Source organism: Bacillus rossius, chromosome 1 (assembly GCF_032445375.1).
Source record: "Bacillus rossius redtenbacheri isolate Brsri chromosome 1, Brsri_v3, whole genome shotgun sequence".
NCBI lineage: Eukaryota > Metazoa > Arthropoda > Insecta > Phasmatodea > Bacillidae > Bacillus > Bacillus rossius.
The window spans coordinates 298,700,679-298,728,632 of NC_086330.1; the positions used below are offsets into that span (position 1 = coordinate 298,700,679).

At 37.0% G+C, this 27,954-nt stretch overlaps 1 protein-coding gene across 3 annotated transcripts in view; it reads left to right on the forward strand.

Moving 5' to 3' along the window:
- LOC134527805 (60S ribosome subunit biogenesis protein NIP7 homolog) overlaps positions 1-27,050 on the forward strand; it is a 57,567-nt gene extending 30,517 nt beyond the window's left edge. The window contains exons 4-5 of one of the 3 annotated variants that reach the window (XM_063360752.1): positions 7,481-7,580; positions 26,771-27,050. In XM_063360752.1, coding sequence (XP_063216822.1) covers positions 7,481-7,580; positions 26,771-26,817 — 147 coding nt within the window. In that variant the 3' untranslated portion in view covers positions 26,818-27,050. The remainder of the gene's footprint in view (positions 1-7,480; positions 7,581-26,770) is intronic. The other 2 variants (XM_063360753.1, XM_063360754.1) reach the window with 2 other exon arrangements.
- Positions 27,051-27,954: the final 904 nt, after the last annotated feature.

Consider the following 27,954-nt stretch of genomic DNA (forward strand, 5'->3'; position numbering starts at 1 on the left):
CACGGCAACGAAAATTCTGGACAGCTTTCTAGGCTTCTCGCTTCATTAGATTCTGTCATTGCTTTCACGCATGTGCACAGGTAGGTTAATTAATTAAACAGCACAGCAGTAAACCCGCATGTCGCAAATATTAAATAAATGACAATCAAAATACGAGCGCAGGCTAGCCAACAGCAGTTTTACAAGTACAAGCAATACCATCGCAAATAATATGTTTGTCGGGATTTTCGTTCTGGGATTGAAAAAATCAACAAATTATTGTTCGTTCAGTAAGAAATACATTTAAAAAATGTAACGCAAGAAGTAACGACAATTATCGTTACTTTAAGGCAGAAAAATGTAATTCAGTTCCAGTTATAGTTACTGAAAACTTAATACATTGCGTTACCACGATCGTTACCATAAAAAGTAACTGTTACAAATAATGTCGTTGCTAGTAGCGCGTTACTTCCAGTCCCTGATTGTATGTATAATTACTGAAAATACTTTTTCTACATTTGATGTGGTTTATTGTGATAAAACTTCAATAGCACCGAAAAGCGTGTCATTACACCATAAAACACCAAAATGCCAGTTGAATACACCATAAAGCAATTAACTATGACTGAAATCATGAACTTAATCAATATTTTTAGTCAAAGCTTAACTCTATCACAACACATATGTATTTTTTTTAAATATTATGTTCAATAAATGTAATTTATTTAGCATTAAAATTGTTCCAAATTACATTTAATAATAAAGTTTGGGGTGGGGGATTTTTTATCTTGCTTCTGTTACACAAAACTCTCTTTTTCGTTCACCTGTAACTTGTATGCAAATTCTTCACATTTACTTTTCAATTCTTTTTCATTTTCTGGATCATCAGCCATAGGACCGTAATCAGCATCTGGGGGAGATGCAACTTTGCGATGTTTCACATGATCTTCGGACTCATAAACTAATCTGCGGCGCTTGGTTGCGCGGTGTTGTTCGCCTTTCTTTTTAATAAGTGTTTTATGTGTGTTACCGGGACTTGCTCCAGTCAAAGTTTTGAAAGGACTTAGCTCCCACTGATGACCCTTTTGGAATCGCAAACTTGCCACACTGCAATGACGCTGGAAAGACCCTCTCTGGGTGAAATTGATTCATTTTCCGGCATTATATTTTGCAAGAAGGCTCATAAAAAATTCGGCAGCATTACTCGTCTTATCTTGGATAAGTCTCGGAGCTTTGGAAACTAATCTTTCTACCAGACCTTCAATCTCTCTCATAAGATTTAAATCAGTCAGTATTGTTAGCTTGACACATTCATCACCTTTTGTACAAAAATAATCTTGGCAAAGCTTGTGATCTCCAAACACATGGTATGAACCATTCTTCAAATCTGTCGCTAGATTTTCGACACTTTCTTCAGCACTAGCGCAGTGTTTGATGGCTCCTCGGGCTGCAGCAGTAAGCCTTGGAATCACGGACTTCAAGACTTTCCTGCTTTGCGGAGAAAATTTTTTATCTGAAGCCAGATTGTGTAGGTGTCCTGTGTAGTTTCGTACACAGTGGTTTGCACACTCAATTTTGTGGATGGTCCGTCCATATGGAACATTTTGCATCAAACGAGAATAAACACTTGAATCTCCATCCCCAACAAAAAACTTATACCTCAAACCATGCATCTTCTCGCTGCTCTTGAAGCCTTCAACAATGATGTCCTGCTCCATGGCCGTTGATGCTCTACATGAATCCCAGTTTTTATAGCACACGTGGGGAGGCATCTCGATATTGCGCTTCGTCGCACGGTCACAAATGCAGCAATACTTGTTTCTCACTCCAATGAACAATAACTTTCCCGTGCATTGCCCGATGATGACGGCCTGAAAAAGTATTAAAAATATTAAAACCAAACACTCATTGATTTCATTTTAAGTTGTTAAGTATTTTTATTCATTTAAAATAAAAGTATCCACCAGTAAGATATTCTATTTAAAAAAAAAAAAAAAAAACGAAATTTTGAAATGCTATTGACGAAAAATTCAGTTTACAGCTACTACTGACAGTCAAATTAATGCATATAACATCTTAAGAAATACGCCGACAAGCCTCAAGTTCAATGTGTTCCTTATCTCAGACTGACAATTCGTATGCTTAACATTTTTTGTTACTATCTTCACATCGCAACTTGCACCAAGATTAAATAAATTATCTATACTTACAAAATTCTTACGGAAAACATAGTAAACGCATCTTTTCTCGTCATGTTACACGAAAAAAGCTAGATCGTAATTTACGAACCCATTTACAACCAGAACCACATCATTACAAAAAATGTAGGTAAGTAACATAGATTCCCCGAATTCACCGGTGCGCTGAAACCCGCCAGGGGTAAACAAAACCAGAGTACTCATCACTACTAAAGGCTCTGTATCCACCTTAACTTCCTCAACAATGGATTAATGTCAAATATAACCTCTATCTCTATAACCTCGACTTTATTTATGTATCACAGACAATTTAGGTTTACCGCTGCACACACAAACATGATAAGTATAGCATTTTAGTCATTCTACGAGTTCACTACCATATTCTCCACAAATATTACACAATCACGAGATTTAATAGAAAACATATCCATGAAGCGAACAACTTTGAAGACTCAAACTGAAATATACATAATTTCAAAGCGCTGCCAAACAGTAACATTTGAACTACTATTTAAATACCGCCATAACCGCTACTCACACTGCCCACACACACACACCAGTTCAGCGATCGTCACCTATCCTTAAATATTATAAAATGTCTACTCAAGAGCTCGGAGAAGAAAATTTTAACAAGCTTGAACCATATTTACAACTGACATGCACAGAGGGGATGGAATCACCTAGAGAGAGGGCAGAAAAGGATTGGACAGCTGAATGAAGGGGAAAGGCACAGTCCAGAACCGGAAACCAAGTAAAGTCGTGGCGGGATCTTCAAATGATAACCGTCTAAGTTCAAAGTAATCTTTATCTAGACATCCCGATTTTCATAACCCAAGTGTTATTTCTTAATTTTAATTTTTTTATGTCCTGTTATTCCTGTGATTTATTGAGTCCTGTTGTATTAACCTTGATATAAAATCATAGAGCTTAGTTCTGAGGTCACGATAGGCAGGTAATTTTCATTACAGTAATTTTGGAGTGTATGCTTAAATTTTCGAAATAATATTCATCCTTTTAATAACCCCCGGCAAAAATCGAACTAACTGAGCACCTATTCAGCATATAAATTTACGTATTTAAAAATCCTTCCTTAATTTATGAACATACCACTCCGGAAGAAGCATTATAATTATGTCCGTAGCTTCTCTTACTCCATCCTCCATCAACTATTACTGTTACAAATGGAGTACCATCTTCATCAGTATTGCCTCTTTCCACGGCTAATTGTCGTTCTTCTGCTCCAGCTTCGTAAAGAGACTTTTCTAAGTGTTCCTCCCACACCTGTGGGATATGCAGTACAGTAGTTTTATTACACTGTAATTTTTAGTTATTAACTGTAAAATGTGGTACTTTTTATTAAAATGAGTAACTACACGTATGTAAAAATTTCTTCTATTGTAGCCTAATGTAACATATTATATTCTGAAATGAACAACATGCTGACAGCTAAAATTACAATGAACAGCTATAATTAATACTTCCCTCTCACCTTCTCAATCTTTTCTTCATTCCTAAAGAAAGTATTCTTGGACATAGCTGGTACATCTAGAACACTGAGTATATTTTCAAATTGTGAAAAACCAATACCAGATGTTACAGCTGCCCAAGCTCCTGCGCTATTCAGCAAGTCGTTAGGAGGTTCTTCATTGGTAACTGTAAACTGTTGACTACACATGTCACTTTCTAAAATCCACTGACATGATAGGCCTTTACGATTTTCTTTTTGAAACTGAATCGTACCAGCAGTGCACTGTTTTGTGTGGCGACTTTGCAGACTCAGAATTCTTGGCAGGACGTAAGCTGGTTTAAAAATTCTGTTGCCGCAGAGATTGTGCCATAAGGTTGGTTGTTTTTCAGTTTCTACCATTAGCTCCGGAAGGTTATCATCTTCGTTCATGAAGTCTGGTAGCTCTGAAATATTGTCGTCCGTTGGGTTGAGCTCGACAACAGTTTGGCATCTGTGGGATTAAAAATTTTTAACATAATGTTTTATGCAATTTAAAAGGAAATATATACCGATTTAAAATAATTAATAATTGAAATGGTTAAATACAAAATATCAGTTGACAAACAATAATATCTACACGAACTAAAATTTTACTTTTGGTTCATATACTATACCAGAGATAGCCTACATTTTTATTAATATTGCCAGTTGAAAATGATTTTGATAAACACACAAAGTTATCGCTCACCTCCTTGGAAAAGGGGCAAAAAAAAAGTGCTTTTGAATCAAGTCTAAATGGGTTATAAATAATTGATAAAATACATAACTGTGCCATCCTATGTCATATTATCTTCCTGATTAAAATTATTAGATGTGTGTTTTACATAGTGTTCCACATTTTTATGTAATTTACACATAATGTTGTACTGTAAGCTGATGTTCTACCAACTACGCTATGGAAATAAATGTACTAACAAACATTAAGATAATAATTTAATTGTTCTCTGTCATGACAAATAAAACTGCCTAAAAAGTGATTTTAGCAATTATTACGCTTTGGGGATTTTGAGAGTTTTCAATTAAGTCTACATATAGTAAAAATAGTTTTATAAACATTTGAATTGTTAGAAGCGACAACACACATACATGACCCTCCATATCACAATGATTAGTCATTAGCCGTATTTCGCATTCGAGGTTCCAGTGGGGCTGGATTTTTGTTCTATTCATTTCATTTCTATTCTGTTCATTTAAATAATATACTTTTATACTTTTATAGGCTGACAAGTACAGAACCCATGTTCATGTAATGACTGGAACCCACGAACACCATCTTTTTAGCAGGCAATCGCTGCAGCCTTTTTTTCGCTACCCTCCGTATGACATCATCGAGATCCGACTGTATAAACCATAGCTGGTGATAAACGCTAGCCCCCTCAAGCAAATTTCACCTCGTATTGGCAATAAATTTCTTCTCGAAGGTTATTCTGTTAATTTAAAGTCGAAATGATTCTCTACTAGTAGTTTTCACCAAATGGCGCTTGTTGAAAAAAAAAAACCACTGATACTACCCACATTATATGCATTTTTCCACTGTTACACACAAATAATAAGTGTTGTTGCCATAGCGGGACCGGAGAAAATAGAGGGGAACAGTTATTTGAAGTATTTAATAAACAATGGAAATATAACTTTACTACGTTACTGTACTAAGTGTATAGTGGAGTAAAATATTTGGGCAGTTAGGGTGTGCGTGAGTTGGGCGGCTATTACCAAGTAAGGAATTGATAGCTTATTGTGGAAAAATGATGAATATGAAGCGTTGACGAATTGACAGAACGGGGGGAGCGGGAGTACATAGAGAAAACCCGCCGACCAGTGACATCGCCCGGCACGATTCCCACATGCGAAACTGACGGTTAGACAGCCGCGGCCCCGACATGAATGTGAGCCATATTTCAGATTTCGTAAATAAGCGGAGAATTACTTTAATTTTGGTTAACATAATTAGCAGACACCGTAAGTATATTTGATGGGACAAAAGGGCCATTCTACCATAAGTGTACATTTTCAGTCCTTGGCATTTTATATTGTTCATAGTAGTTAGCATAAATGGTTATGTTCTAAATTATTTCGTGTGTGTTTTTCTTATTTTAAAGACATTTTTAAATCAGAGTACATAACATTGGCTACAGGAAAATTTTAAGAAACCAAAAGTCACTACCGTCCCTTGTCTCCAACCCAAAATAATGAATGTTAAGTCCTGTTACAAGTGTAATTTATAATATAATACAGAAAACATTTTTTTTCTAAATTAATCACTGTAAAAGTAATACGATAACATCTACTTAGTAGTCAACAATTTTTTTTTTTTCACTTTAAAATTTGTGTACAAGTGCTGGTTCCTATTTTTTAATATATAACAAGTTAATATATAATCAAAAACAGCATAAAAAACGACTTTTATAAATCAAAATTTCATACAGCCAAAATTCACACTTATGGGAGAATGCCTCAAAAGTAAAGCGTTGCCGGTTTAGATAATAGTTTGTTACCTTTCCTGACATATTTGTACAAATATTCGAGCACAACCACTGCAATTTGCAAAATGTTACACTAATGTAGTGTAGGAAGTCACGCGCAGAATATTTTCTGTTCTGGTAGTACAAACCTGGCCGCTGACCTTGACAATACGGTATCACTTTATCTTCGCCCTCCCCTACAGACAGGACTAGGGAGCTCAGACGCCAAGTTATCTGCCGGGCACAGGGTATTTTTTTTTTTTTTTTTTCAATATTATAAATATTAACCGCTCGTCAGGACCTTCACTTTATTATCACCATACACCTAGAAACTAATGATGTAAAATTTGACAAACACAACCTTCATGATGATATAAATGTTATAGTAACAAATAACTATAATTACTTTTTTTGGGCCTTACAAAAACGAGAATGGTTATTTCTACGTCATGACTTATTGCTATCTCAAACGCAATTAGGCGGCCGGATAGAGATTGCTGATAGAGCTACAGTATCAAAAGTAGCTGCAGAAATTTTTTAATATGTTAACTAACGTCAACTTTAGTGATAGACATAAGGGCCAAGGGACCCGGATTCGACTCCCGGGTGGGTAGTTTTCAAACCTTCCCCCTGGGTTTAGGACTGGGAGATTGTGATGTCCCTTTCCTTCATCCCGTGGAAGACATTGGCAAACCACGGCGGAATAATCCTGCCTCGGAAAGCAAAGAGATGTCACGACTGTCACACCATGACGTTGCTTGCGCTCACGACACCCAGTACCTAATAGGTAACACGACTCATCATCATTTACTATTCTGTACGCAGGGCATATTAAGAACGGAAACGGATTGCAAACTAATTCAACATAAGAATAACATAGAACATACATGCACAAGTACGTTTTACACACATATCCCTTGTGTAATGAAATAAGAATAGGTTAACTTACTTTGAAACTTCAGAGGCTTGTGTTCCATTTCTCTCAGATTCAACATGTTTGAAAATGGCATTCTGTTTTTTCTTTAAATACCGTTGCCTTGCGAGGGCCTTCTTGGTGGTCTTTTTGCGATGATAGGTTTGTTTTCTTCGCCCCATTGTAGTACGATCTTAAAATTTCTTACGCTAACTGCACTTCAAAACTACCTATGTGAAAAGCGAATAACATTTTTTTTTCTGATAAATAAAATAAATCGCAAAATTAGTAACTTCACATAACACACACTGCGATAATTCTTATACAACCTTTTAATACGCTAAAATCTTACGTCCAAATAGCAACTAAGAAAGTGTTACATAAATCACTGCTTGATACTAATTCGTTTTCTTCTCGCCAGCAGCGAACAGAACGGGCGAAGGAACCGGGCGGCAACGCTGTAGTGTCGTCCGCTACCTGCTGGACCGCCGTTCCGTCAACAAAACTCCCCGCGCATTCTAGTGAGTGAGAACAGAACTGTGTTTACCATTGCGGCACGCGGAGCACAGTTTGTTTTAATTGTAGCGAAGTAAATTACCATGGTAACGAAACACACAAAATATCTAAGTAATCCGTAAAACTTGTTTTACCTCTTAGCCTACAATATCAGCAGTATTTATACTTCTTTGCATTTAAAAGTGTCGAGTTTGTCATATATTCAGTATAATAAAGAAAATAATTATTTTCTCAATAATGCAGCACTCTGAACCAATTTTATCTGTGATGGCCTTCGCGAAAAATACTAAAGAATAGTTATGCATTTAAAATTTTTGGATATCATACATAAATGAAAAGTTATCTATAAATAACTAAATTGTGAGACAGCAGTTTTGACTCGTGCTCTAGGTACTCTTTTAAGTGCTAAAAATATTTTTATCAAATTAGTAATAGCTTTAACTGCAAGAGTAAAGATAGATCTTCGAATAAGCAGCAATAGACGTTTTCACAATTTAAAATAGATGATCAGTGAACTATCGCAATGAGAGAAAATTTTCAAAACACCTGAACCGCGCCCTTAAATAGAATGCTTTGGTCGAAATGTATGAAAATGCCCGAGGTGACCACTTTCTACCACTATATCTCCCACACCACAGCTACCGACACAGCGACCACCATATTGCATGATGGGAGACTCGATGTTATTATTACACAAAAACACCAGTGCTCTCCGGTGGGTACCGTGTTTTATCGTATAATCGTCGCACGCGTGTATCGTCGCAACCATATTTTAGGCTGTCCAAATTGGGATAAAAAAACTTTTCGCGTAAACGTCGCATGATGTTTTTGGTCCCGCTAGTAGATGCAGAGCGCTTTGTGTAGGTATCTTTTCCGTATAAAACGGTGTATTTTAATGTAGAAATCTAATATTTATTCGGTCATTACCACTTAATAAATTAACGGAAAAATACGAAGTTGTTTGACGTGTAAATTTTCATATAAAGACGTTTTTAAACGTTATTTCCTTTATCTGATCGTCTGCGTTGCCGCGGTGTAGGTATAATCTAAAATTTAATTTCAGTCATTACCACTTATTTATTTAATTAACGGAAATACAAAGTTGTCTGACGTGTAAATTTTCTTTTAAAGACTTTTTAAACTGTATTTCCTTTATCTGATTGTCTGCGTTACCGTGGCGTACCGCTTATAAAAATGTAGCCAGCGCATCATTCATGTTTGGTTATGTTGCTTCCCGTATAGAGCGTGCGCACGTAGTCGAATATCGATATCTCGCAGATTGGATGCAACGCACGCATTCTTTCGTGGCAAGTGTGTACTACGACACGTTAGTTCACTTTAGACTCAAGTGGCTTGCATTCGCGTTAGAGTTTTGGTTTTTCTATTTAAAGTTGAAGAAGTTTTTGTTTAAAGAATTATTAATATAGATTGTTTGGCGTGCTATTGTATACTCCACCTTTTTTTAAATAAACGTACTTTCCATGAACGGGTTTTGTTTTTATGAATAACTTTACAAAAAATTTTTTCCCCGCATAATCGTAGCACCCCTACTTTTCAAACTTGATTTTAGAATAAAATGTGCGACGATTATACGAGAAAACACGGTAGTTGGGCTGCAAGGTGAAATATGTGGATGTGTCTGTTTATATCGATTTTCAGTTTTACCATACGTAATTCTTACACTTATAGCAAATCTCACTTAAGAGTGAGCGTTAGTTAAATTTTTTGCTGCAGATTGGAATGAAATTTTGTCAAAAGTTTTATTTAGCTACTGTTGTTGTCTGTACGTAGTTTCGAAATTTTTCATAACATTTTAATTGAGATATTAAACCTTACGTTTTAATAATTTAAAGCCGTTTTATACAGAATTTTAAAAAGTCTCCTGTCTGACGCGTTAACTATATTTGCATGTAACCTTCTTGTTTACTAAAATAAAATTTTGTTGTAATAGGTGCAATAATTCTATCATAAAATAATTAAATTATAAATCTCTGCATAATGTAGAAGTGCAGTCTTTTATGAAATCGCCTCTTACAAGTTACTAACATATTGTAGAGAGATGGGATGAAGCCCTTATAGAGACAAAGCACCTTGGATATTTGTTAAGGCTAAAATATGTCAGAGCTATGTCTGGGAAAGCTAAACGAAGATCAGCTAATATTACCAATTTTTCACACGTAGCGAGTGTAGACGTCTGTGAAACTATTTCCACCTAAGTTCGTATTCGACGAAACAAAATGGAAGTTAAACTATTATACAGTAGATAGAATACTGCATCGTTTGATACCTAACATATGTCTGTGCACTGCCTGAAAACTCTAATCGAAGGTTAGTTGAAAGTCCAATTTCGTGTTGTTTTTGGAATTTTACACACAGCCGTTTAAAAATAATACGCGCTGAAGAGCGCTGAACAGTGCTGCTAAGGATTGAGCAGCGGGAACTTCCCTGAACCAGGTACTACCTGCTCGTGGTGGGGCGAGACCGCGGTAAGCCGCTTATCTCTCTTCAAGATCAGGAAAGGGGGCAGTGTATTGTTACCTGCCTCTTTCTGACCACTGAACAATGGAAGTGCAGAGTGTATCAGTGCTGTCGTTCAAGTTCCTTGTGCCAGCTGAAAGAAACTTGCATCAACAGCTTCTATGTTCAAAGAGATAATTAGTAATCATATTGAATTATTTAACATTAATTTTTATTAACGTTACCGCATTTTTCCCTGTTCACTTACAATTTGGTTTATCTCACACATCTGCCTCCCTACTCTCAGTACGCCTTCATGGCCAGTGACAGTAAACCTTGTTATCATTAAAGCCCGTTATGTAATGACACGGAAACGTAATCAAACGGAAACGCATCTCATAAACGCAAGACGACCATTTACGGTACTCCGTCAGCTCGTTCTACAGTGTACGGATTTCACGGAAACATAACAAAACTTCCGCCAATAAGCGTAAAAAACTGACTTCACGCAACATCATTGTAAACAAGCTCAAACGTGAAATTTTAAACATGCATAGGTTTTTATGTTTAGTTTACGTTGAATTGTGCATGATGACTTCTGTTTGATGCATTTAACTAGTCGAACGGCTTATAATTAGAGACGCCTGAATTTTGCGAATAGATTTCGTGACTGGTTGTATTGCATATCACTGCATCTCATATTCACGTAACTATTGGGTGCTTGTTACTCTCGCGCGTCTGGGCACTTAAAAAAATATATGTCAAATATCATACCACACGTACGCTAATGTATGATTAATCACTTACTGTAATTTTTACATCTCGGAATGCATTTATACACAACACATTCGGCTTCGTTTTGATAAAACTTAAACAATTAGCTTGTCTGTGTTTCACGGTAAATTTATCAATGTACTGAAATGTCACTTTTGGTTTTAAAGAAATAAGTTTTATATATCATACTGTATAAAAACATACAATTGTGTTAATTAGCACACAACAAACAAGGTAAAGAACCTACATTTCATAAAATCATTGCTACATCCACCGGTTTTAAAGTCACGATGTATGTAGATTAATCGACATGCCGAAGGCATTACTTGTTGGAATTTCGCGCTTAATCTAGCTCTAAAACTAAATATTTCCATTCGTTAAAAGTGTGCCACAAATATACTTATGTTTGTTTATTGACTTTTTTTTTTTTTTTTTTCACTATAGCCATCATCGTTACCCAGCCTTTTTTTGGCCGTTCAAAACTGGTATTCCCGAAAGAGAGGTGTACACCAAACTAGACTTTTTTGATATTCCAGACAGAAGAAATGACGTCTTAAATAATAAAGTGGAAACAACTAGCAAATACATAAATATCGTTTGGGGAAGGTACCTGAGGGTAGGGTATCGTACCCGAGTGCAGACTTGTTATTGGGCGCCTGTAAACATCTGCGTGCCCTAAGGGATGAAAGCAATGAAGCGCTTGAATGAGCGGGGCGGTGGAAACGAGAGATCCCCGAGAAACCCCGCCAACCACGAAATCAGAACAATTCCTACATGCGAAATTCCGGACTTCTGCCCCGCTGGGATTGAACCCAGATCGCTTTTTTGGTGGGAGACGAGGGGTCTGACCCCTCGACCCCCGCGGACCCTAACAGGACTATACAAAAAATAAGAATAAAATGGACATGTACATGGCATACGTAGTGATAAAATAGTGCATTGGTATTAGCTCCATGGAAGAACACATGCACAAGAGTTCGGCATTGCCCATTTCTCCATCTCTCTTACGCTTGCGGATGCGAATATGTGTACACTTACGTGTGAATGTAGAACGAGAGTGTTTTACGTTTCCCTTTTCGTGATACGTATACGTTTGTATGTCATTACTTGCATAGCCGTTTCATAAATAAGTACTTAGGTACATACTTAAAATTAAATGTACAACTCCTGTGCCCAGAAAACGGCTCATAACTAAATCGGCACTTCGTTAACGATGCTAAGACTTTGCTGCAACTATTTTAGTAAACAACGTGTATTTTAGTTAAATTTATTAAAATTTCTGAATGCGTACTGCTGTATTTTCGTAAAATTAATACCACACACGTGATGTCACGGAAGTTGTTATTATGGCATAGTTGTAATGCACATGTTAATGAAGTCTCTATTGTTTTATATAATCATCCTAACTACACTATTAATTTCAACGACATTTTGTCATTTATTGGAAAAAAAATTATCTTGGTTTTCATCTGAAATAAGTGCATATGGCCTGAACACTGGTAAAGTACACTGCTTAAAATAACACTACAACAATTTAAATTACAAAAAATTACAATTTAAAGTTTTTATATATCTGGTTATTTAATAAAAATACGTTAATGGAATTTTAAAGAAAATAGATCCTAGTTAACTTTAAAGAAACCGCGTCTCTATGAAGATTCGAACCACAAAACACTTTCTCTATATTAATCTATACACTGCTAACTAAACATACCCCAGAACAAATGAACAGTAAGCACCAAAATGAAAATATTTAACAGAATTAGCATACAATGTACAAAATAAATTTTTTTACAATAGCATAAAAATTACAATATACAATAAGCGCGAATGTGAGTGTCTTATAGTGCCTGGTTGTAATACTATTTACTATAAAAACCATGATTTAGTGAATTATTTTGGACATACGCCATTTATGTTTTGAACTGTTAGTCATGTAAAAACCTTTGAAAACCAAATAAATATATAAATAAAATATTTAAAACAGAAAAAATAATTTCCAAAGAAAAACAAGACCGAGTCAGATGTATTCGAACACAGTCTGAACCAGCAAGGAAAATAAAAATAAATATGGACAATACAACGAAAACATCACAGACCAAATATTTAACCTCAAAAAAACTAGACAGCACAAGAATTCCGTGAAAGGAACTTAGTAAAAAAAAATGTATTAAACACAGACGAACACAGTGGACATACAGTGAGACAGATTGGATGTAAGCAGACAGAAAAACTAGACAATGCAGCAAACACATAAACACAACGATGAAAATAAAATATTCTGTGAACAACACAATGACGACAGCACTAACGAACACAGAAGTTTTTCAATGACATCAGGCACAAACAGTCTGTTTGTGCCTGATGGCGGGAACAGATGTCAGTTCCCGAAACGTCGCAACTACTGTCATTTAAAAACTTCTGTGTTTGTTAGTGCTGTTGTCGTTGTGTTGTCCATAGTATTAGTCTGAATGCTCGGTTTGCCCACGCTTTGCATCGATCATACAATTCCGTATTCCTGTAGCTGTCTCGCCAGATGCGCAAAACTGGCATGAGTTTTCAAGAAATGATATAACCACAGAACATTTTTGAAAAGCAGCATAATTATAAATCGGCCCCTTTGCATTACAGTTATTATATTGAGGAAAATACATTTTGTGGGAAGAGATTTTTTTTTTGCGGCAACCAATAAACAGTTCGTGACTAAACGAATGTAGCACTAATGAACAGTTTAGTGACTGAGTAAATATTATCAATGTTACTAATGATCAACAGCGTACCAAGCTGCTAAGTTGGTCGATATTATACTATTAGCCGCGCCTCGAAGCTTAGTCATGTCCCGATTAACCATTTCGTGTTATTATGATTGTGTTTTGATGCAGTTTTTACCATATCGCACCATTCGCTGAAGACGAAGCTGAAAAAGAAGAGTTCTCTTTGTCAGGGATTGGTTTTCTTGATTCATCGACATCACATATTGCAGCAGTCAGCAAGACATATGGTGTTAAAAAACATGTATTGGCACCCTTACAAGAGGAATTGCCATATCTCATTGTAGAAGTGTTCAACAATATTTCGGTTTTAAATTGCAGCATTTTGGAACAGATGTTGAAACTTATACAATTTTTATTTCTATAAATTAAGCAATATTATGCATGCAGAAAAAATTTTCTTTTCTTTATTTAAAATACTTTGCAATTAAAAATCAAATACATCAAGTCACGGTTAGGTTTTTTAAGGCCTCCTATGTTAATTATATATATTTAAATGAAATTATTTACATTAAGAAGATTAATGGATATTATTGTTGGCAAAACAGTTCACAATTATACTGACAAATTTGGATGTCGTTTGACTAAATGGTTTTTGATTTATGGCGAGTTGAGTTGACAGATTTTTTGATGCGTTTGAGAATGTACTGCACGCGCTAGCAACTGACGATCAAAAATAGCGGACGCGCATACACACTCCTTGCGCCTTACACATGCCAGCTACGCCATAGGACGAGATCGCTCCCCCCCTCCCCCCCTCTCTGTTTTGCTCATCATAACGGCCCAAGCCAACCCCAACCGCTCTAGCTAGACACAGTGGCGGCAGCTAATCCTGCTTGATTGACAGCAGCTACCCAGCTACGACAGTGCCCTCTATGAGGATATTCTGGAACTGTTTGCTAGGCTTTTTCGTGACCTCCGTGGCTCCTCCACGATTTTGTCATTTCCTCCTTCCGTCTCCGACCTGTCGCTCACTCTTAAGACGTTCCCGCATAATACATTTTTCCATTTATAACATTAAAATAAATATTCCCTTGATCCCTTCCATGTATCTCTATGTTAATTTTTCCCATCCAAAAGTTTGTGTTTATAAATGCTTCCCGCTAATAACGTTAATCATTTAAAGAATGAAGTAATTTAATAAAGTTTATCTTTACACTCTTAAACTATATTCTTTTAAACTATTGTTTTAAAACAATAACAAACATGACAGACAAAACCTTTGCCGTATGCTGTTATATATTTTTCTACCAATCATCTGCCTGCATTCGTATCCTTTGTGAGGCTTTTCATTTGTACACCATTTCCCTCATTCGAGGCATAACGTCTGACGAATAGCCAACAAACCAGTAGTCATTCATTGACCTGTTTGTGTGGCACTTGACGCAACTCTTACATCAATTAGTGGAACTAATCAAACTTTCGTTGTTTGTTGAGCACTGTAGTAACAATTTTTATATGGTGGACGTAAAGATGAACATTTTAGTTTACTGGTCTTGCTATGATTTCTGTTTTTGGCCTGACTTATATTGTAGTTACCCGTAAATAGTGCACTATTTTTTTATAAAACGTGTGTTCAGAAATCATGGTACAGGGCTTATTCAAAACTTGACAATGCTGCATAGTGCACAGGTTCCTTCAAGCCCCAAGGTTCGTTGACTTGCTACTGCTTAAAGGAATACTGGACATCTTGCATGTGAAATGTGCTTTGTGATTTTGTTTTTCTGTGAGAAGATGTTGCAATGATTGCAGAATCTTTGTGGTAGCAATCATCTACACCTTCTGATAAAACCTATAAAAAATCTTTAGGATATGAAAGCTCGTTCGTGCCTTGGGTAGATTAAACATTATCACGGAAAATTGTATACATGATTGGAGGAAAGAAAATCTTTTTGAGTGATGGTGTTATTGCAATAAAAAGGTTATTTGAAAAGTGAAAATTTTTATAGTTTGTGCTTTCTCAGCAATTTCCAATATATTTTATTTATAATCTTTCTAACATGGCATTGATTGTTGTTGTCTGTGACCAAGATGTTTATAGCACTTCACTGCTGTGAATAAAACAGCTGCGGTCAGCAGCCATTACACACATGATTTTTTTTTATATCCCATCGTGGTACTCTTATTATTCACAGTTAATCGTTAATCAATAAATAAAATATTTACCTACCAGAATATTTAGATACATGTATTAACGACAAAGAATTTTACTGAAAATATTTATAAATTTTGTAATACTCTTGAAGAAAAATTAATGAATTCTGCAAAAAATAACCCCAGAGGTTAACTTCGGTACCAAGAATGCTAACTGTGCTGAAGTTAGGTCTATCGGCTGTATCTGTTTGGCCGCCCGGGTGTGTCATCGTACAGATAGCTTAGATCAACAACAGCCTACGCAATTCCACGTAGATAAGGTCAATTCCGTCCCAGTTTTTATTTTTTTTTACATTAAATGTGCAATGATGCAGATTGATTGGATACATAAGGGCCTTCCTACAGGTGTCTACTACCATTAAATAACAAAATTAAAGAGGCAACCACTGTACAGGTAGCATCAGAGCCTCTGAGGGTCTCCACTGTGTGGTTTTCATGGTATCTGTCACAAGCATTAATAATGTGTGGTTTTCGTGGTAACTTATTAGGTAATTCATAATTTTAAATAATTACTTAAGTCCATAACATTTAAAAGTTTGATGCAAGGCTTTTTCAAAACAACAAATATTTGTGATAATGGAATCCCTACAAACTTCCCAATTTTAAAAGAGAACTTGATCATATAGCTCATAATCTAAGTATGTAATTTGAGTTGAGTGTGTTTTTTTTTTTTTTTTAATTAAGTAGCAACTGATCTGTACTATTTACTTTTTAAGATGTTTTCCCTTTTAATAAGTTTCTATTATCCAGTTCCTTGAAAAATGTCTTAACAGGGTTTTATTGTATATGTCTTAGAAAGTTTTTGTATCAGATATCAAACTTAAAAATATGTTCAAATGTAAGTTAAAAACATTTAATGAAAACAAAATAAAACTAATATATAAAATTAAAAATCTTTTGAGATAGTAAAGGTTGCCGGCCATAAGTATCTTGCTAACATTTTGGAGGTTATTTCATCCGTCCATTCATCAAAAGTTAAAGCTTGGTAAGCTAAGGTTTTAATGAATGGACGGATGGAATTTTCCGGGCCATCTTATTGGCTGGAGGTCATGTGATTGACGGACAGATGGGTGACATATAGATAAGATGAATCATTATGAGTCAAGCTTAATTTTAAAAGTAAATGCTTCTAAAAAAGGATAGTAGAATCAGACAAGATTCTAAATAGGTTAAGAATGTTAGTGATAGTGAATGAATGGGTTTCATATCTCATTGATTTCGAGGTCATTAAATTTACACCTTGTGACACCATGATTAGTGTATCTAAAGCATTGTGCCAGCGTACAGTCACTATTAGGCATAACGGCATAAGGAAAATTCTTTAATTAAGATTAGAACCTTGTAAACTTGCCTTACTACTGTCAATCCAACGGAAGTCACCCTTGCTTCCAGCATATCTGTGTGTTTCATCAGTTCTAGTGAAAGTAACCTTTTTACTGCACAGTAACACTTTTATTTCATCCTGGTGCTGGTACAGTTGCAAGGTACAGTGTGATGAGAATTTGTAGTAGGAGCACAAATAATTTGGACATTGTATTTAAAAATTTTCAGCTTCTTCAGGAAATGGAATTGGGAAAATCTTTCAAAAATATTTCCTGGAGAAGTTCTTTATCTTCTGGAAAAACAAAGTATCTGACAACAGGTGCTCTGGGCCTTATTTCAAGGAATATAATTTGGAACATGCACTGCTGGCATATTACTACATAATTTGGTACAATTAAACCATTATACCAATAATCATGCTGGGAAATAAGAGCTCCAATTAATGGTTCGATATTGATTAGATTTGAGTCATCATGTAGTTGGTGTGCCACCAATTAGCATTTTTGGCACAATTCTAAATTTGAATTTTTGAAAAATTATTTGCCAGTCATTTTTTGCTGCAAAAAAAAATTAAAATTTTGCTGCCTCCTGTACACTCCCATTTAATCTAGTTCCCCAATCTTTTCCCAGCACTAAATCTTGATTTTTGCCGACCCAGTGCAAGTCAGACTGTGCGTTCATTTTATCCCCGCCATGGTGCACGGCCATCGTCTGTAATTCTCCTCCGAGCCGTAACAAGAACTGCTATGTCCTGCAAGCTATTAGAGCAGCTAGGTTCTGAGAGCCAGTCTTACGCGAGCGATTTCAGGCACACCCGCGGATCATCTTAACTACCTCCCCGGCATGCCTCGGGCTTAACTTCCCACTACAGCACAGTTTCCACCCCACCCCCTCTCTACTTCCTTTCCAGGAAACCATGCGTCAGTTCACTGACCGGACATAACCCCGGCCTAACCTCAAGGACACCCAATGGTAGCAGAGCGTGGTTTACTGTATACTCTGTTATTACTAAGTGTTACATCGGTCAAATTATCTGGAGTCATGTTTCTTAAGCTAAGGTCTTGCAAGGCAAATAAACATAGCTATTTTCAATGCTCCACTTCCCAGCCATTCATTCTAGTGCTTGGTCCGGATGGACCAAACAGAAACAAAGTTAAATGGCTATGGAATTATAACCTAAAATCTGTGTCCATGTATGATTTACACTGTTCATAATGTATTATTCCATAAAGACTTATACAAATTAGGAATCAATATTAGAGGTTTATTAATTGATTGGTAGTACTATTCTTTCAAAACTGTCAGGAAAAACACTTAGTGTCATAAAGAACTTTAATTAGTAGCAAATAATACTGCTAACAAAGAAAAATCTGTACAATAGACATTTCATATGGTATCTAAAACTTTTTTCTTATAAATGCCCAGAATTGCAGAAAGTGAAATGTCTGTTACAAGCCCTGGGTGTTGTCAATATTTGATTTTTTGCAAGAGAGAGACATTGCAGTGAGCCGGCGAGGCATTCCATCAGTGATCATTTCTCGTGTCATCACCCCTCATTGGCTCTGATAACTGTGATTTTGATTAAATGTTTAGCACTTATTCAATCGTTAATGACCTTCAGCACATCACCAAATTTTTCTCGTACCCTTATCTACACAAAGTTTTGTTTGTGGTTGTTTGTCGATTTGAGGTCATTGAATAATTACTTAATGGATCGGGCCCCTGTAAACTGTAAGTAAAATTGACCAAAAGCTGTGTAAAAATTTTATGTATAAATATACATAATAGTCATGCAGAAAAATGTTATGAAAAAGTTAGTTCTAAATACTATTGGTTGCAAATTATAATTTTTGCTTGAGTACTAATTAAAGCAACACACCAACTGTTATCATCCATTGTATGCACAGCATAAAGAGCCATGTATCATATTTGTGCTGTTCATATTGATTGGCATTATAGTAAAAAATATAATATGTTTGAGATATTATTGAAATAATTTGTTATTGAAATTTTTTTCCTGTTTTACAAATCTATGATATAATATGTGATTTTTTTTTTCTTCGGAAATTGCATTGATTTAACATATAAAAATAATATTTTTCTACAAACTTAAGTATTTTCACAATGTATAACAAAGGAGAAATTCATCATATTTCGTGGCGTCTACTTGCCCTGTGAGTTAGGTACCGCAATCAGAGCACTCCGCAGTGTTTCAAAAATAAAAGTTTCACACACTTACTTTCAAAATTTCCCTGCATCGTAATCCAAGGAAAACAAAAGGATTTACTAGTATCCCATCTAAATTATTAAGGGGCTCAGTTAGGTTAGTAATAAACAACTCTAGCCAGTTACCAGTATATATTATTATCTATTTAAATATTTTAAAAATCTCAACGTAATGTGGCAGTAAACTAACTTATTTGTGTACGTGATCCCACCTGTTGCAAAGTTGATGCATGATTAAATACCACCTTTTGCTTACAGTTTACTTCAGAAGCACTGCTAAACCCCCACATGCAGTAAGTAAAGTTAACAACAATACTTTGATAACATTATTATAAGGCACCATTTAATATTAAGTACTTTGTGAGCCACTTCTCGTTCAGTTTCTTTCACACTGCTACATTTAACAAAAGGGTGATATTGTCAGTCGTAGGCTCAGATAAATTTAACTTGTACTTTTGCAGTTGAGGCTTAAAACAGTGACTAACGGGTAGATTCCATCAAAACTTTGCGAAAACCTGACGTTGCACTCAAAACTTTGCCGAGGGGCTAACAGTGCTGGGTGAAAGGGCACTTGTTGCTCCAAAGCAGACAGTTTCTTAGAAAAGTAGACCGAACACACAGACCACAGTATTCTTCATTAGATCCAGTGCCTGAAGTTGTCTTCACCTCGCCCTAGCACACACATGCATGGTGAATCGTCACCCGAGCGCCGAGAGTTGCCATTCATTCTGCACATGGCCCACCTGCTGTGAGTTCACTCACATACTCCTCATTTCTGTCGTGACCAACTGACATGCACGCATGGATGCCACACATCGGCAGTCCACTACAACATATTTGCCAACGTAGGTGTTAGCATCTATCACAGGGCTGCCACCACTTTGAAAACAATATCCTTGATTAAAATGAGAAATATCCTGTAATATCCTTGTTTTGAATATAAAAAATCCTGTAAAATCCTGTACCTTAAAAAAAACAAAAAAATATGCAATTTTTATGAAAATTACTTGATCATAATGTACGTAACTATACTTCAATCAAAACAATTCAATTTTTAACACTTTATACAAGTATTTACACACACAAACGTAGCCTACACTACACCACTGGCAGTATTTAAATATCACTTTTTCAGATGTTTTGCCCTATTCCTCATTTCTTCTGTTGGCTGGAATTCTGCCATATTCTTCCTAGAAGAGATATGCAACAAAGCATGTAGCATTGGCGATTCAAGACATGACCTGTGCGCTGTCTTGATAAGGTTGAGCTTACTAAATATCCTTTCCACCCCTGCATTGCTGTGTGGAAGAATAAGCATTGCCTTTGCAAGTTTACAAAGCAGTGGAAAACATGTTTTCCCATTAATTTCATACTGTGACACTTTATGCCAGGCCTGCCACCAAATTTAGGTTCCTAAATTCTCTTTACAGCATTTAAAAATCTTGTAAAATTTACAACCGTAATTGACATAATTTATTTTTCACTGTAATTTTAAATATACATTGCATTCCAAAATGTAATTTAAAAAATCAAATAAATGTAAAAAAAATTTAAGATTTGCCACTTACATTACAAAACTAATAGTTGGTATCTCAATAAAATGAAAAGTAATTTAAAAATTTCTCTTCAGTATAGGCTTTGGTGCTTTTCTTATTTACAAACTATAAATACAGCCATACAACTGAAGTTATTTACAAGTTAAAAAAAAAAACAAATGTATTTCACATCATTAAGAGGCCACTCCAGTGTTTCAGGGGCACTACGCAACCCGCGTTAACCTCATAAGATTGAATGCTATTTTCATTTTGCTTATAAATTATTAACTAATATAGATTTCGAAATTATGCTTGCTTGATATGTAATACAACGATGCTCTTATCAAAGCCCCTTTCTTCAAAAACGTGCATAAATTATGGTTCAAACCTAGACAATACACTTATGCATATTAGTAAAGATTAGTATAAAACCATAATTTATGCACGTTTTTGAAGAAAGGGGCTTTGATAAGAGCATCGTTGTCTAACATATCAAGCAAGCATCATTTCGAAATCTATATTAGTTAATAAGTTATAAGCAAAATGAAAATAGTATTGAATCTTATGATGTTAACGCGGGTTGCGTAGTGCCCCTGAAACACTGGAGTGGCCTCTTAACTACCTAGCTACTTTTTCATGTTCTGTGCTCTTTTCCGAATCTCATCAGTGGGCTTGAAGTTCTCATTCTGCAATGCAATAGCGCAATTAACATTGGTGATTCCATTGACAATCTGTTAACAGTTTTAACCATCTTGAGATTGCTGAAAACCTTTTCCACAGCAGATTTTCTCCAGTTGCAGCACCACTCAAAGCCATTACTTTGTACAGATGAGTTTCAACAATCTTAGATGGAAAGAACCTTGCTAACACTACAACCTGCCTAGTGACTTTAACATCAGTTGATTCATCAATCATCAGTGTGAAAAATTGTGTTTTCATTGCATAGGTAACATAATCTGCAGCTGATGTACCCAAACAAAGATTGAATAATTATCTGGCTAGTTTTAGTGCGAGAACAATAAAAGTTTCTTGCGATTTCACTATCTGGAAACATTTGCGGGACAAGTTTCGTGAAATTATCACCGAGTTTCACAGATAAATAGTTTTCACAAACGAAGTTCGCCCATAATAGTTCCGCATCAATTATTTTGTTTGGCTTGGTTACAAAACTCGTCAAAGAACAACTCTAATCAGCAGCTCATTGGTTTTTCGCATGAACTTGCGTCTTCAAGCCGCCCTTTGTCACGTTCAGTTCCGAGTTGCAAGTTGAACAAACGGCGGAAAATTCCGTTTTGCCACGCTTCAACCATTTCAATTCTTGCTCCCATTCTTTACGCTGTTTATAAAGTGACCTGTCCGGCAAAGCCTTTCGTTTTTTCTCCATCACAATCAGCTAAGACCAAAACTACTACGTACTTAAATCACGTAAGAAGTTTGTAAACAAATGCCGCACCTAAAACATTGTAATGGCAAAAAATACCAATGTTTACTGACGCCATGACACTTCTTAGCGTTTAACTCAACAAAAAAAAAAAACATTTCCCCGAAACCATAGATATTGTACTTCATGAAACAATATGTGGGAGTATATGTTTTTAGTTTGTGGTTAAACGATTGGAAGTTCCATTGCGCTACACCTAATGTAAGTGTTTGCTTTACTGTTGGATGCTTGTATGGTTTGGCAACTTCAAATAGGTAGTTGAATGTAAATATTTACACGAACGAAATTCAAATATGAAAATATCGGCGAAGCGTCGTAAATATCCGTGAATGTCGCCGTTTATCCGTTAGTCCGTTTTAAGCTTCAAGTATCCGTGAAAACGGATAAAATCCATAAAAACGGCAGGCCTGATCTATCATAAGCTCGGAGGGTATTTTCGGGATGTTAGGTCGTTAAAAGAAGCCACCGTATGAGAAGTGCACACAAACCCTGCTGAGACTCCTCCCAGGGTGTGACGTCGTGCATGTGAGGATGAGATGCGTCCCTCCTATCTATCCAGAAATTACACAGACCTGGCCCACTCTCAGCATTGGGCACACCTGCACAGATTGTCCGTGATGAGGGCTCTTTCGGTGTCCCGCACGCCTGAGATTTACTGAGGGGTGTGCCGCTAATTAGTATTTTTGGCACAATTCTAAATTTGAATTTTTTAAAAATAATGTCGCCAGTCATTTTTTGTTGCAAGATCTTAAACTTTTTCCGCCTCCTGTACACTCCCATTTAATCTTTGTCAGACCTGTTTCCTTAATCTTTCCCAGCATAAATTTAATTTTGCCCGCCATCTAATGACCCAGCATGTGCTATCGTCTCATCCCCACTTTGGCACACATCCGTCGCCTGTAATTTGCCCCCAAGCCATGACAAGAAGTGCTATGTCCTGCAAGTTATTAGAGCAGCTAGGTTCTGAGAGCCAGCCTTACACAAGCAATTTCAGGCACTAGCACGGGTCATTTTGCTCGAGCCCTCTACACGTCACTGGCTTAATTTCCCACAGCAGCACAGTTCCACCCCACCACCTCTCTCCAGCCTTTCCAAGGAACAAGGGCCAGTTCAACGCCCGGTCAGCAACCCCAGGCTGTCTCGAGGCCACGACTCCAGTCTTCGAATGTATCGCCTCTGCACTCTCATGGTACAATTACGAGTTATTTCCCCTGAGTGTTTGAACGCCCGCTAAACGCCTGCCCCCTGGCGCCTCACGCAACAAACAGTGCCCCGTAGTTCATTTCCAAGCCACCAGAGCACTGCACTAGTCCCCTCCATAAGTCCAATGCTTTAGCAGTCGCCTCATGAGAGTCATTCTCTCCTTGTTTCAGACACCCCTCAGTAGGTCGCGCTGACATCGGCCAGTACCACCAACTTCGAGATATTGAAGTCAGTATTTTTCGACAAGCCCCTCGGAAATCTTCGGAACCTTTTGGTCCGGAAGCCGAAGTCCCCCGTCCCCCATCCCCCCTCCCATTTCTTTCAATTATCTTCGTCTTTTAATTACGAGTCGCTGCCGCCCCAAGCTTACTTCGCGCCAAGAGAGCAGACGGACCACACCGCATCATCGGCCGCACATCAAGGTTTCACTTCGGTTATTGTTCAAAATGTAATCGGCTAGGCAAGGGATGTGGTCCCTACTACATTTTGTATTTAGTCAGTCTGTGTACCTCACAGTAGTCAAGCTTCGTTAATAATACTTCATAATATTTTCTATCTTTTTAAACCATAGAAACGTCCTCAACAACGTGTTAGCGAGCTCCGCACCCTGGCTGACGCTAGAAGCCATCTCCCTGTATGACAGGGTCCAAGGGCCGGATGCGGACCTAAAAACACCACCCTCGAGTCCTTCCTCCAGCAATCAGGACGGCTAAGGTGTCATGACGCCTCGTTAGCAGCTCAACTTCGGCCAGCGAACGTGAAACCTCCAGTCCCCCAGTTTTTTTTCTATGTCTTCTGTATAAACACAAAATCATGACGTTGAAAAGATTTGGACACCAGAAATTTTTCTTTCGGGACTTTAATGGGATTGTAAAACTCAACCTGTTTATTGTTTCTGATTCTATTTTAATGATGTCCAATGATTAATGGTAATTTTCTAATTAGGGCTGGCCCGTTCTTTAGATAATGTGATTTTAAATTCATGTTAATATAATTTAATAATTTTAATACATTTGTCAATCAATTTATCAAGTATTATAATTCTATGTGAAAGTAATTAAAAGTTAAATAAACATAGAGGTACTTATACCTAGACAAAATCATTATTTTAGCCTTTTGAAATTAAAAGATCCACCAGTTACAAAAGTCATCAAGAGAGAGTGAAGTGTGACAAAATGGTAACAGATCTTGGGTTTACTGTTAACTCTGTTATTACGATGTATAACAGGGGCAACACGTGATTAGAGAGTAACTCAATTTTCTTACTTTTTTTTTTGACCAGACATATTATGCACACTCTAACATCCTCACGTTTTAACTGTAAAAAAGCTCGAAGGCACGAATTGGCTTAGATGTGGTGCGAACCACCCTTATGGTCGTACAAAGGTTTCATGTAGTCAATTTCAAGAGCCCACAAGCATAAATGATTTAAGCAGTCTGCCAACCAAGGCAGGCCTCGAGGATGAAAATGAAAGTAATTTATATGATTTAATTAAACAGACCGACTGTACTCAGCGATGGCAACAGATGAGACCCCCGGGGTGCTGGTGCATCCTCCCTCGGCCGGTGATGAAGAAAGACTGGGCTGGTAGCGCACGCTCTCTGAAGTAACATGGCGTCTTCGCGCCAAACTAGGAATTCCTTATGCTTACCCGAATTCATGCCAACGGTTTTTAAAATATAAACACACAAAGCACTTTTACAATTTAGACATGTCATTTTACACCCTTTATGCTTAAAGAAGACAGTAGTGTAATATTTAAAACTATTCCCACTTCAGCTATGCTTGGGACCACTTCGGGACTGATCAGTTACATCTCTGTTCAGATTACTTACTTAATTACTTAAAACAACTAAGCATGACCTTTTACGTTAAGTCAGCTGCACACAAAACCCTTAGGGCAAAAAAGAAAAGGTTTACAATATAATTTACTGGTTATATTCACGGGAACGCCGCGCTGACATTTCTGCGCCCTCTTGTGGTGGTCCATGGCGCGCTATTTAAACACATGTCACGCACGTCGGCGAAGCAACAGCCAGGAAAGAAAGGCTAAGGGCTGGGGAGGGAGCTTAGTCGTAACAGATTCGTGGGGTAAAGTCCCGGTTGACGTCACATCTTAACAAATACATAAATTACTATAAGTTAAGCCTCCATTACATAACACTAATTGATACCCTTTTGAAAACTTTTTTATAATTAACAACTTTTAAAACCTTCCTTACGTTTACCAACTTATTACATACAAACTAAAAACATAAAATTAAAAAAGGGGTAATTAAAACAACTTTTTCTTGTGTCCTAAAATCAGGTTAATAAATAATACTAAAAGATTATATCTAAATTGAAACTCTACTCAACATAACTATTTTTAAAAAATATAATTAGAGAGTTAAATTACCAGTGCTTAAGTAGTAACCTTGGTCACATATTTTGCTCGTCATGAATTTTTGTGGACCTTACTTATGGATATAGACCATGTACGCAGATTGCACTGTAAATAAAGGTTACAATGAAATGGCTGATTTATTTAAAAGAAAAACTGTCTGAATCACATGTATTGGTAGATGCAGCTGGTTTGTTGTTGAATTTACAAAATATTGTATCACCATGTTTGTTCTAGTTTAGCTAAGTAAGTTTTTTATATTTCATTATTAGTGAATTTAAATGTGTCGCAGTTAGTGATTTACCCCACAAAAGCCTACGATTTAGAGTCAATTTAATACTTACACATTCAATAATTTTAGCAATAGCACTTCTTAAATTGCACATTTGTGTTAGCAAATCGTGAGCCAATGATGACCTCGTGGCAGAAGACAAGAATCAGTCTACTCTGAATTCTTTAGTGGCACATCCAGCCTGCAACATTTTTTCTCACAGGCCACCTATATAAAATTTTAACAAAGAAATATCATGGACACCTACTGCCGTGTATTAGCAGTCTTCGTTTGCATACCAGTAGAATCAAGTTGTCAGCAGACTGTGTTTAGAAACCAGATTATTCTCACAGAATTAACTACTCAAAAAAATTATTTATATAATTTTTATTTTTTTCAATAATTATTTTTATATATAAATAATTTTTTTAATACTATTCTTTAAAGAGATATGTTTTATTATTTAGTCACCATACAGAACATGTAAGAATTTTTTTTTTTGTAAAAATGCAATAAAAATTAATACATGTCTGGCTGTCATGTTAGTTTCAAGATGACATCTGGTCCTGTGAAAGAGTAAAGTCAGCCATCACAGCTGTAGTGTATGATTGAGATGCCAAGTGAAAGTTTCCGCAGTACGTGAGCTTATGTTGCAGGGTTTCGGCACGGCAGCGCGGTCGACGGCAGAGTGCAAGCACGCTGACCCCATGGCCATCATTTGCTTCCATCAGGCAGACGTGGGGGAGTACATCAGGTCCGAGAGTGCTCTGATCTGAAGCACTGGCTTCTTGCGCCATGACTTTTTTTATTCTGCAAGTGTCGCACTTGCACAGAAGCAAAAGATACAGACTGTTTGTTCTGCTGCCAGTGAAGCTGTTACTGGGAATATCAGCTGATAGTGCTATGAGTAATAAATGTATTATTGTGTTTGTTGTATCCGTTCTTTTTTCTTTAAGTTTTTTCCTAACCTACCCTTAATATTGTGGTTAACCTTTGACATCGACCAGGGCTATGCCCTCTCTAAGCCCAATGTGCCTCATGCCACTGCGACCGCCTCTCCTCCCACCGACACCCTCTATTTCAAACCTCCCGCCAACAAGTGCGTGTGTGCGTGTGTTCGGTCGCTCTGCGTGAACCCTTTCGGCGCCCACCCTAACTGAAGCAATGGAGACTGCATCTTTTTTATATAATGTAGTAATACTTAAATATCTGTAATATGTAATCCTAGCTTGTAATTTTTAAAAGGTTTAAATAGTTATGTTTAACTATCTGTCATGTCAATTTAATAACAGTAAGTTCAGCACTTCCTGCGACCATGACACCTAGGGCCTGGGGCAGTCTCTTTCGTTCGCCGTGCGGGGTAGGACGCATATCAGCACCTCATTGACTTCAACTTTTGCTCGTAACCTATCCGTTAACATCCGCCGTCGTAACTATTTTTAAACCTTTTTTAATCAACCTTCGAGGCCTACCCCGGCAGCAGACTGTATAACTTAATTAATTAAAGCTCCCCGGAGCATTTTGGATTAATCGGAGGACTTGAACTTTCGGGGCCAGGCCACGCAGTGTCCTGGTCAGCATAAATGTTGGACTTTGTGCTGTTTTTTGTATGCGTTGTTAGTGTACGTGTCAGCGCCAATAAAACTCAATATTCACCCGACTGTGCACTTAATTCCCGACCACGAGTTTCCCAGCACAGAGACGGAGGTGTTTGGGGCGCCTCAAGACCCCACGGGCAGTAACATAGCGTGCCCGCCGCTGAGAGCGGGCCGTGAGTGCTAGCGGGGGAAGTTGAGCCTAGCTCCACATGGGTCACGTCATGGCCCTGGGACAGAGTCGG